This window comes from Haliotis rufescens, unplaced genomic scaffold, assembly GCF_023055435.1.
Source record: "Haliotis rufescens isolate VD_foot unplaced genomic scaffold, xgHalRufe1.0.p SCAF_14, whole genome shotgun sequence".
Classification (NCBI taxonomy): domain Eukaryota; kingdom Metazoa; phylum Mollusca; class Gastropoda; order Lepetellida; family Haliotidae; genus Haliotis; species Haliotis rufescens.
The window spans coordinates 10,681,517-10,694,003 of NW_025963824.1; the positions used below are offsets into that span (position 1 = coordinate 10,681,517).

The following is a 12,487-nucleotide window of genomic DNA, read 5'->3' on the forward strand; positions in this document are numbered from 1 at the left end:
AGGTGATGCTGTCTCCACGGCGAGGTTCGGCTGCAGGAGGGATGAGTCACAGGGATGACAGATTGAGGGGGGGGGGGGGGGGTTAATTAGATGCACCTACCAACCCAACTTGTGTTTACCAGAGTTACACCATCAATGCACCAGAATTGTATAATCATTGCACAAGGATTGTACCACCAACATTTTACTAACTTAGCATGTCTGAATGTTAGATGAATTTAGTTCGACAATAATAGATCTCCAGCATCAGTGCTTGTGTATTAACTTTTATAAATTTATGGGACCAGGGTGCAACTTGGCTTTCATGTCTACTTGCACCAGATGCAAGGTAAACCTAGAACCTAAGTTCCTTAAAGTTAGGTCTTCAGCAACCCATGCTTGCCGTAAAAGGCGACTATCCTTGTAGTAAGAGGCAACTGACGGAATTGGGTGGTCAGGCTCGCTGACTTGGTTCATGCATGTCATTGTATCCCAATTGCATGGACTGATGCTCATGATATCCATCACTGGATTGTCTGGTCCAGACTCGATTATTTACAAACCGCCGTCATATAGCTGGAACAGGTTACAGATATACTGACTACTTTGTGTTGCAGTCAGGAAAATTCCAGCTTAAAAATGGCAGCCTGTTCATAAACGATACTTGTTCTTACCCTTCCTGGCACTTGGCAATATTTTGTTTGTTTGTTTGTTGTTTAACGCCTCACTCAGCAATATTCCAGCTACATTGTATATGACGATGGTCAGTAAATAATCTAGTCTGGACCAGACAGTCCAGTGATTGATATCATGAGCATTGATCCACCCATTTGGGTTGACGTGCATCAACCAAGTCAGCGAGCCTGACGACCCGATCCCGTTAGTCGCCTTTTACGACAAGCATAGTAACCTTTTACAGCAACCATGGGTTGCTGAAGACCTATTCTACCCCGGATCTACACAGGTTGCCCTGCTGGGGACCAAGCCAATCCAGAACCCCTACAGGGACGTCAGTCTTCAGAAGTAAGCAGTTCTGTTTGTGTTGTTTCAGGTCCTGTGCTCTGCCCTGAGTGTTGCCCTGCTGTTCTGGAGGAGGCTGACCTGCTTGGTAAGTTGCTGCTGCAATAGACACAGAGGCTCAATGTAGAAACTCTTCCTTGTGAGCCATACAGGGATTTGTCTTGGATTCCAAACTGAGTGCCCTTAGCAAGGAAAAATTTGTTCAAAATTAGAGTTTTGTACTATTCATATTTTTGTACATTCTGAGGATTAATTCAAATTGGGAATTTTTGGTGTCATTTGCTGCAGAGTTGGGGATGAATATTGGCCTCTGAGAAGGTCTGGATGAATCCCTGTATTACATACGATATACTTCTCGGAAACCATGACATGTCAGATGGTAAATGTGAAGACCTGTGTATCCCACAAACCTTCTCCAAATTAAGGAATTAAGATCTTGACCCAAAACTATATAAAAAAATAAAATATAAGAGAGCAGTACTTATGCTAGTCAATCTGGATAACAGTTATGATAGTTCCTATACAATACTTCACAAGCCTCAGGGGGCGGTCGGGTAGCCTAGTGGTTAAAGCATTCGCTCATCACGCCGAAGACCCGGGTTCGATTCCCGACATGGGTACAATTTGTGAAGCCCATTTCTGGTGCCCCCCGCCGTGATATTGCTGGAATATTGCTAAAAGCGGCGTAAAACCCCACTCACTCACAAGCCTCAGAATGCATGGACAGCGTGAGTGTCGATTCTCTCAAATTAATTCCTCCAGTCTAGTTTACAGATTTCTATTCAAGAAATACTTGAAGACAGGAGGGAAAAAGTCTAAAAATAGAAAACACTTTTAAAGATAAAAATATCAATAAAAATATTTATCATAGCAGTACAGCTATTACTGTTGAAACACCTACCCTTTGGGATTTCATTTTTCGAGGGGAAAAACTCTGTCCCTTCACCTCTTGTGAAATCTTTCCTGTTTGTGTTGCAAATTATATTTTTTAAAATGGCTTAAAAGTAACAGGCAAGCCCACAAAACAAGTAACTTATATCACCAAAATGTGCAGCACACAAATATGTGATTTATAATATTTATTATTCAAACGAAGCCAAAGTATTTATCCATGTTGCCTGAAGTGCTGTACAAGCATTCACGTTGAACCATACAGCCTACATCCCATCCAAAGTGCACTTCACCCTCGTCAAATTTCAATTTCTGAAGCAAAGTATGTTTCTTTAATCTTTTAAAGATCCCCATTTTACTGTAATGTTTGCTTCATGTTTCTGTAAACCCGAGCCGGCCAATCTGACTGAATCAAGGTCACAGGGGTAGTCACCCAGAGGAGTTTTTGTCAAGGGGTGGTGCTCTAGAGTTAACCCACAGGCCTTGAACACCTCTATTGTGAGGGCTCCATTCAGTGAACAGTGAATCTCGTTGAGGGTGCTGATGGGTGGGTGTTGCCAGGGCTACAGTCAAACTTTACCCAATTGGACAGTTTGCAGCTATCTCTTGAGACCTACAACGGGTACCCAGGTAGGGTCGGGTAATAGCGGGGTGGGTACCCGGGTAGTAAATTTTGACTCGTCCCAGCCCTAACTCCTATGCTTAATTTTCGAAAGCCGCTCCAGATAAGCTTTTGGTGTTCCCACATGCATTTGATCTGCTTGATCTGAGTTTCATCGTAAAAGTTTTGAGTAAGACTGCTTAGCATAGAGTAGGAGTTTACTATTCATATTAAAAGTTGAAAGTGACAAGCAACCAGATATAGACTATTATGGCTCCATCAGATGTTTGCACTGCCTCGTTAGCAGTGACTTGGAGATTGTGGTTGGTCAAAGCATTTTAGTGAGTCAATATTTCTGGGAAAAGAAGGAAAGAATAAAAGTTATATTCCATTGTTTATTTACTAAATATTTTGAAAACTTATTCGTGTTAACTTTTCTTCAAATTATGAGCACCTCCAAACATTTGACCGTACTTTTTTTTATTTTATGATTTACGGTGAAACAATCAGCTTGGGTAGGTTACATGAAAATATATTAATGCTAGTAAAAAATACAGATTAATTTGTAGGAAATTTACTATTGTTTACTGTGTTAGAGGTGACCAGAGAATATGTGCAATATTAGAATATTAAGTTCTTAAATATTATTTAGTTAATGGTTACATTCATTTTGAACCTGTGAAGATCCGGAGTAAAAGGCGACTATGCTTGTAGTAAGAGGCGACTAACGGGATCGGATGGTCAGACTCGCTGACTTGGTTGATGCATGTCATCGTATACCAATTTCGTGGATCGATGCTCATGATGTCTATCACTGGATTGTCTGGTCCAGACTCGATTTTTTACAAACCGCCTTCATATAGCTGGAATATTGCTGAGTGCGGCATTAAACAAACAACCAAGCAACCAACTTTCATTTTGTATGATTTTCTCTGTTGTATCTTTAAAATTTTCTAATCCATACGAAATGATTAAGTGGTTGGGCAAATATTAATAAACGGGAACTGTTGAATTGACGAGATTTGAATAAAGTCTACCAGTTGTCCTTTGCAGCATAGTTAGAATATTGTCACCAATGACAACCCCATCCCACCTTCCCAAAGCAAGACAGTTAACTGACCTTTAAATGTCCAGTTTCCACCCTTGCCGAACTAGGCTGGAATTAATGGGTTCGATCGTAGCGCCACCAGTGGCTATTACCAGTTATGTCCCCCCTAAGCCTCTCCTATGGACCAATGAGATTCCACCTCTCGTATCACTTGCGTTTGCTTCACCCAAAATGGCGCCGCCCAATCAGGACGATCTGATTGATAATCAAGATCTATATTGTGATAAAACGGGTCTTACATCGGGAAAAAAGTCAAATCATGTGAACTCCTTGATTAAAAACATGAAAAGATTTGGAAGATATCTGCTGACAACGAGTTGGCAGTGCACATGCTTTGCAAATCCTGCAATCGACCGAAATCTGCACGACAGTTTACGAACCGGATTTGGATTTCAGTGCGCAATTTTGATTGGACTATGCATAGACTCGTTAGTCCAGCCAAAATGTAACTCCATAATACCAGCCTAGTTCGGCAAGGGTGGAAACTGGACTTTTATAGTCAGTTAACTCTCTTGCCTCGGGAAGATGTAAAAGACTTGCTGTTTTCCGTTAGAAGATGTGACACCCCATCCTGACCCTCTTATGCACTCCATACAGGGAGGTGAATGTGATAGGAGGAATTTATGCAAATTTTCAGCAGGTGCTACTGTTGTGTTGATGGAGCTGCTGTGATAAAGGCGACCTCTACGTCGGAACAGGTAGTTGGGGCAGACCTCGAGATTAACGAGGTTTGCGGTGACAGTTTTATACCCCGCTGTTAAGAAATCAACCCTCTGATGATGGCTGCATTGAAATGCTGGCGGCCTCTCCCATTGAAACTTTCACTGGGATGGAATAGTGTTTGAGAAACAATAATGTCCCCATTGAACCGAGATGAATGGAAGCTGTACAAATTGAATTGTAATTACCACTGTTTGGACTGCGATTTCAGATGTGGATTGAGCCGGTTCAGATTTTTAGTCCACCTGTAGTGAACGAGACCATAGGAATGGGTAGAGCTCAAGGGCATTGCTCACCTGTTGAATAATTGGTCTATTGTATCCCTGATAGTGCTTTGATCTGATGTTTCTATAGATGAACACCTTACGTTGATGATGTGCGGTTATTGGGACTAAGGAAAATAGTACGTTCTTATTGGCATTGATTTCTGATTTTAATCTGGTATATTGTTTCGTTGGGGTACAGAGGAAGGAGCCTTGTTTGCAATATTGGCTCGAGGATGTTTTCATATTGGCCGATTCTGTGGCCAGTGAAAACAAGGCTGACAACTAGCCGGGCTTGTAAACTAAAGGCTGACCTTGATTGTCGGATAAAGTTGTTATTGTTGACTGTGTGATATCAACAACCGCAAGGGGGGCTATTGACCTGGGGATTTAACACAGCTTACCTCTGTGTATGATGCTCGGCACGTACAGTGTCTGGGTTTTGTACTACGATTACCTGACATCCGTGTGTAGATCTTTGTTTGTTTGTTTGTTTGTTTGTTTGTTGTTTAACGCTGCCCTCAGCAATATTCCAGCTATATGACAGTGACAAGATAGACACAATTTTATGGATAACAACTTCTTTAATACTGTAAAAAGCGACGTTTCGGTATAGATCCTTATACCGTTGTCAAGCAAGACCATAAAATTGTGTCTATCTTGTCATCCGCCAACTTCTAAGTAATGCCTATCAAACAAGTTATATGACAGTGGTTTGTAGATATTCGAGTCTGGACCAGACAAGCCAGTGATTGACATCATGAGCATCTATCTGCCTGTGTGGACCTTGTTTATACTGGTGACAAAGATAGCAGCAACAAGGAGCTGATGTTACCTGCATAGTTCGGTGTTGGAAAGAAGAGATGGGGGCTGGTAGTTTTGTTGTTTTTGTTGTTTTTTGTGTGTGTGTGTGTGTTGGGGGGGGGGGGGGGGGGGGGGGGGGTTGCTGGTGTGTGTGTGTGGGGGGGGGGGGGGGGGGGGTTGCTGGTGGGTGTGGGGGTGGGGGTGTGGGGGTGTGTGGGTGTGGGTGTGTGGGTGTGGGTGTGTGTGTGGGTGGGTGTGTGTGTCTGTGTGGGTGTGTGTGGGGGGGGGTTGCTGGTGTGTGTGTGTTTCTAGTTTTGTTTATGAGGGGTGTATGTTGTAGTTGTGTATGCAGGAAAGGGTGTGGGTTGTTAGGTCATAGTTTATCTGTCATAGCTTTTTTTTCTTTCTCTTGGCTCCTTTCTACTTTATATCTTATTGAAGTTAACCCCTCTTTATTTGTAAGGGGCGGCTGGGTAGCCTAGCGGTTGGAGTGTACGCTTGTCACGCCGAAGACCCGGGTTCGAATCCCGACATGGGTACATTGTGTGAAGCCCATTTCTGGTGACCCCCGCCGTGATATTGCTGGAATATTGCTAAAAGCAACGTAAAACCGTACTCACTCACTCACTTTATTTTTAAATGTTCAATTCGGAAACCTGATGTCTAGAGCCATCATTAACAATGTTTATGGATGATGCATTCACACACACATTCTTGTTGGAAGCCACTTCATGACCTTTCAGAATGAATTCAGGAAAAACAGGAGCAGGTTTTGAAATTCAAACAATTTCCCAGACTTTTAGGAATCATTTTTGTATTTGAACCATGGACAGATGTTCCAAATAAACACCCTGGTTAACTCAAGTGTCTGACATAAACTCCAAGTGTCTGACATAAACTCCTCGAGTGTCTGACATAAACTCCTCGAGTGTCTGACATAAACTCCGAGTGTCTGACATATCGAATGTCTGACATAAACTCCTCCAATGTCTGACATAAACTCTGAGTGTCTGACATAAACTCCTCGAATGTCTGACAAACTCCTCGAATGTCTGACATAAACTCTGAGTGTCTGACATAAACTCCTCGAGTGTCTGACATAAACTCCTCGAATGTCTGACATAAACTCCTCGAATGTCTGACATAAACTCCTCGAGTGTCTGACATAAACTCCTCGCCAGGTTGTATCAGTATCTTCCTTCCTGCAGTGAAGATTCTTTTCAACACTAGAGAACACTTCAGAAAGTTCTGTCAGCACTTATCTTTTTCTAAATTCAAACTTTACCACCCTTACGTTTTAAAGCTGCAAGACCATATTTCCAAGTATCTTACTCTTAGGCCAGAGTATTTTAATTTCTTGTTTTAAGGATTTCTTTTTGCCAATATAGGAGGCAAAGATAAACTATCTCTATTTGCAAAAACTGTTAAGGATACAAGGAATATCTTTTGTCTACACAATCAGGGAAAAATATGGTCGCGTTTCAAAACCAGCATAAAAAAAAGTATATTACAGCAATATGGCCCTTTTTTCAAGCTGTGGGTACATCGCTGATAATGAGGTTACACAACATCCTCCATGACTGAGCAGCAACAGGAAGATTAGACACCAGGTGATGGGGAGGTCTGTTTGGAAAAGTCACGCTAACTCTCTTCTTCCTGGATGACTTTCTAATGACTCACAGCAAATTAATCTAGATAAGATACAACGTGTATCAGGCACCAACAGCTTTCTCTGGAAGTGTGCTGCAATTTAGTTGTAGATGGAAAGGTTACCGTATTTGACGTTATAAGGGCGCTCTCAAAATTGGAAATAGGGGGCTCTTATTAGAATATCATTTTGGTGAAAAAAAAAGATAAATTTCGTGGTTTATGCTGACAGCCTGAAATGTTTATGTACTACAGATATACTTTTCCAGAATTTAATGGCCAATAAATAGAGGTGCATATAACACACGAGTGTGTACTATATGCGAATTAATAAGTCTTGTGTATATTGATCAATCGGAAGGGGTGCTAATTGGGATTATTCACTAGCCAATATATTAGCAGATATCGCCATGGGCGCTTATTAGAGCGGGCGCTTATTACGTCGAATACGGTATTTGGTGAAGAGGTCCAATGCTTTGTTTTTTTTTCATGCTAAATATCTCAGACTCTAAGGTCGTGTGATCATTTTCACGATTTCAGAATTTTAAAAACTTCAAAATTGCTTGACATAAATAGAAACTGGCTCTGATAGTTTCAACAGATGTTAACAGAATCATTGGATATGCAAGATAACTTAGATAACAGACCATGACTTATGAACATGGCAAGTGTTAGCGTTCAACTATCATCATGATCATGTTTCATACTGAAATACATCCGGCATCACAGCAAAGCGTTTCATGCAGACTGCACAAAAGTTCAACTGTTATAAAGATTTGTGACGAAGATTAAAAGGAGTGTATATGTATATGCTGTATCCTAGACTTGCTCAAGTCTCTAAGACAATAATGATTAATTTCAATCATAATTTCTAGATTATGTAAATAATAAGAACAAGTTGTCCCTATAAGAGACTGGATTCCTTAGATGTACTGTCTTTATATCTAGACTTGCCTATTAGGAGAATAGAATTATTACACATCCATGGACTTATCTTTCAGTACAGCCTTGGAGCAAGGCTAGCTGTATCCCTGTGATAGTCTGTCTCCTAGAACCTGCAGAATAAATTAAAATAGGAGTCCAACTCGAGTCCAGAATGATTGGGCAAGTCTAGATTGCCTCAGCTCTAGAAATTAAGATCTGGGCTCCATTTGGATTTTATTTCATATTTTGTAGATACATATTTTTCATGTCAGTCTTTGCCTGAGACAAAGAGCAGAGGGCCAGATAAGCTGTGTATTAGCAGAAAAGTTGAAACATAAATCACAATAACGCAATTAATTTTGAGCTGTTTGTGTACTAGGACCCGTGAAGATTCCGGGGTAGAATAGCTCTTCAGCAACCCATGCTTGCCGTAAAAGGCGACTATGCTTGTCGTAAAAGGCGACCAACGGGATCGGGTGGTCAGGCTCGCTGACTTGGTTGATGCATGTCATCGATCCCAATTCCGTGGATCGATGCACATGATGTCAATCACTGGATTGTCTGGTCCAGACTCGATTATTTACAGACCACCATCATATAGCTGGAATATTGCTGAGTGCGGCGTTAAACAACCAACAAACAAACAAACAAAAACTAATAGGAAAGGAAAAGAAGTAGTCAAACAGTCTGCATAAATACGCTCACTGTTAAACTACTTTTTGTCCTGTAATGGATGTACCTGAATATCTTTACACTCCTATCTTTACTATTGGCATCACGGGACGGTCGGGTAGCCTAGTGGGTAAAGCGTTCGCTCGTCACGCTGAAGACCCGGGTTCGATTCCCAACATGGGTACAATGTGTGAAGCCCATTTCTGGTGTCCCCCTCTGGATATTGCTGGAATATAGCTAAAAACGGCGTAAAACCATACTCACTCACTCACTAATGGCATCACTGCACATAAACTGTTCTGCTGTGAACCTGGTCTGTCTTACAGACCCTGATACAAATATATATCAAATACAGCCCATGCAAGTCTATAATGTTTGGCAAGTCTAGATTACTACAGTATCAGGATGAAGAGAGTCACTGGGCTCCCTTTTATTATATTTTTATTAAGAAAACTGAACAACTGAATGATAACATGTGTAATATCTACCAATTGGTTTAAAAATACCCAGTATACTGGATCTGAGGGAGATAACAAGTTGAATACCCAGTGTGAATGATAAAGTGTAATATCTACCAATTGGTTTAAAAATATCAAGTATACTGGATCTGAGGCAATAACAAGTTGAATACCAAGTGTGAATGATAACGTGTGTAATATCTACCAATTGGTTTAAAAATACCCAGTATACTGGATCTGAGGGAGATAACAAGTTGAATACCAAGTGTGAATGATAACGTGTGTAATATCTACCAATTGGTTTAAAAATACCCAGTATACTGGATCTGAGGCAATAACAAGTTGAATACCAAGTGTGAATGATAACATGTGTAATATCTACCAGTTGGTTTAAAAATACCCAGTATACTGGATCTGAGGGAGATAACAAGCTGAATACCCAATGTGAATGATAACGTGTGTAATATCTACCAATTGGTTTAAAAATACCCAGTATAGTGGATCTGAGGGAGATAACAAGTTGAATACCCAATGTGAATGAGGACGTGTGTAATATCTACCAATTGGTTTAAAAACTACCCATTATACTGGATCTCAGGGGATAACAAGTTGAAATAGCCAATGTGAATGATAACATGTGTGTAAATGCTGAGTGGCTTAAAAAGTTATCCGGAGCCTGGTAAAGAGACAATCTGGTAACAAAATGTATGATGATTTTTCCAGAACAGTCTCTGAGCGTTAATAAGGATCATGTTTAACAAGGAAAGGACCGTCTATGTATTCTACTGGTGTGGGAAAACTGAGTAGGGTTGTTGTTTTTAGTTCCGGGGACTGTCTGAGGCTCACAGGATCTACACCCTCGCCAGCTAACTCTCTCCACATTGGACTGGAATGGATTTGTCATGGGAAATGTGTGAGAGTGAGGGTACTGTTTGCATCAGCAGCATCAACACATTGCTTCTCACTTAGCAGTGCTCAACTTAACACTGCCTGTGTGGAGCTTGTTAACTCTTGTGACAAAGATAGCAGCAACAGGGGGCTTGTGTTACAAGCACAGTCAGGGGTGGGGAGGGAGTGATGGGGGGCTGGGCAGGGAGAGATGGGGGGTGGTAGTTTTCTTTTCTTTATTTATATTATTTTTTTATTATTTTTTTTTTTGGGGGAGGGATGTTCTAGTTTTGTTTATGAAGGGTGTAGGTCATAGTTGTGTATTGTATGCAGGGAAGGGTGTGTAGGGTTGTTAGGTCGTAGTTGTGTGTAGGTTTTGTTTGTGTGTTGTTTAACGCCGCACTCAGCAATATTCCAGCTATATGTCGACAGTCTATAAATAATCGAGTCCGGACCAGACAATCCAGTGATTAATAACCAATGCTGGCATTCATCACAGACCAAGAACACTTCAGGGCTTTTAATTTATTGTATACCAGTTCACGATTCTACAACTATAGCTGACATTACTTCAACCCTGGTCTCTGTGTTTCAGGTGTTCCTCTGTGTGATCACATGTACCGTGACGGCGTTCCTGTGTGGGATCACCGCCATCCTGACTGGCACCCACGTGACCCGCCCCCTCATGGCGCTGTCCCACTGCTCGTACTTCCCCTTCCTGATGGAGTGCCACTGCATGTCTCCCTACAGAAGGTCCATGCTGGAGATCTCCTACACGCCAAACGGTAACGGTACTTCTTTACTTCTTAATGACAGACGGCCTCCGTGGTCTGGGGTCTGGGGTTCGTTCCCCAGGCGTGTCATACCAAAAGACGTTAAAAGATGGTACTTGTTGTTACCCTGTCTGGCGTTCGGCATTAAGGGGTTAAAACAAGGACTGGTCGGCTCGGAGTCAGTATACTGTGTCTGAGTGGGGTATTCATGTTAAACTGCGGCATGGTATCTCAGTGTGCTGTCACTATAAATCGGCATCAGTCTGGACTAGTACAAGCAGCCACACACACTTACACGTGCATGCACGTCGCTATATAAGTGCAATAATCCCCATTTCACCTCACCTCACTTCTTACTGACTTGCGTCCAATAAATAAAATAAAAAACATGACTTTAAAGTGATTTTATAAAAAAAACTATGAAATAAATGTTAAAAATTGGAAACTGCTCATGTTGACCTTCTTTACCATGTTTTCATTTTTTTCATCATTTAAAATTTGTTAACAGACTTGGCAGGAAGAAATGACAGGACAAAACTTATATTATTTTTTTAATTGGGGGTTGGCAGATCCATATACAATGTATTATTATAAAATGATAAAAAAACAAAAACATGAAAGAGCAGACACGATTCAAATTGCTCCCAGGGATTTATCTAGCAGCTGATGTCAGAGGATGCAATATTTTAGGAGCCTATACCGAATCACAAGGAGCCAGTTTCAAATTGAAACAATATCTTTGAGGCCTCAAGGATAAATTGGAGGAATGTGTTCAATGGCTGCAGTTTTACTGAAATTCAATGTCTGGACAGTGTGTGTTTTCGGAATATGACATAATATAACCGTGGTGATAAACAAGGACTTCTGTTGACCTGAGTTGCTTGTGTCTGTTGTAGATCCCACCAGTGTGGTGTTCAGCGACACGGACAGCTGTGACAGCATACAGAAGTTGATGCTGCACATGTTGTACGCTCTGATTGGAGCCTACGTCATCAGCTTCCTCTTCACGGTGGGGGCGGCCATATTGGCTCTGCTGGTTCTACGCATGGAGAAAATCAGGATGGGGTTGTTTGAGGTGAGTGTGTAAGCAAGGATTATATCCTGCCTTAATATTAAATATTATCCCGGGGGAAGTTTCACTCCCTAGTGAATTTGAACCCATTCCAGTGTGTTTAATCCTATCCTATACTATACTCTAAACACACTGGAATGGGTTCAGATTCACTAGGGAGAATCATCCCCAGGATGAAAAATAGGGTAGGAAAATATTCACTCTTACAAGTGCACCCAGGCGCACGGGTGGCCCAGGCGCCGCGATTCGCTGTGCAGAGTTGCGTCCCTTAGGCATGACAGAAACCTATGATTGTGGGTTCGAATCCCGGTTCGCCCCAATTATGTTTCTAGGTTTGTCAGCACCATACCCGTGCTCGTGGGTTTCACCAAAGTCGTAAATTTCTGAAACCTGCATCACTTCAGGCTTTCCTCCCACATTCAGCTGACACGCCGCGATATGACTGGAATACTGTTAAAAGCGGCGTTAAACCAAACTCACTCACTCACTACAAGTGCACCCAGTGGATGAATGGAGATCTGTTGGTTAAGGGGAGATAACTGAAGTTGTTTCATACCTGGCACTTTTGTTTTGCCACTTCGGAAATAAGTGAGATGTTTGTTTGGTGTTTAGCGTCACACTCAGCAATATTCAGCTAAATGATGGCGAATTGTAGTTAATTGAGTCT

At 41.6% G+C, this 12,487-nt stretch overlaps 1 protein-coding gene across 1 annotated transcript in view; it reads left to right on the plus strand.

The window, feature by feature from the left end:
* Nucleotides 1-12,487, plus strand: part of LOC124120740 — a 47,164-nt gene that overhangs the window by 28,371 nt on the left and 6,306 nt on the right. Inside the window, exons 2-4 of the mRNA XM_046483623.2 lie at nt 1,031-1,087; nt 10,571-10,760; nt 11,645-11,823. Of these exons, the coding sequence (XP_046339579.2) occupies nt 1,031-1,087; nt 10,571-10,760; nt 11,645-11,823 (426 nt within the window). The remainder of the gene's footprint in view (nt 1-1,030; nt 1,088-10,570; nt 10,761-11,644; nt 11,824-12,487) is intronic.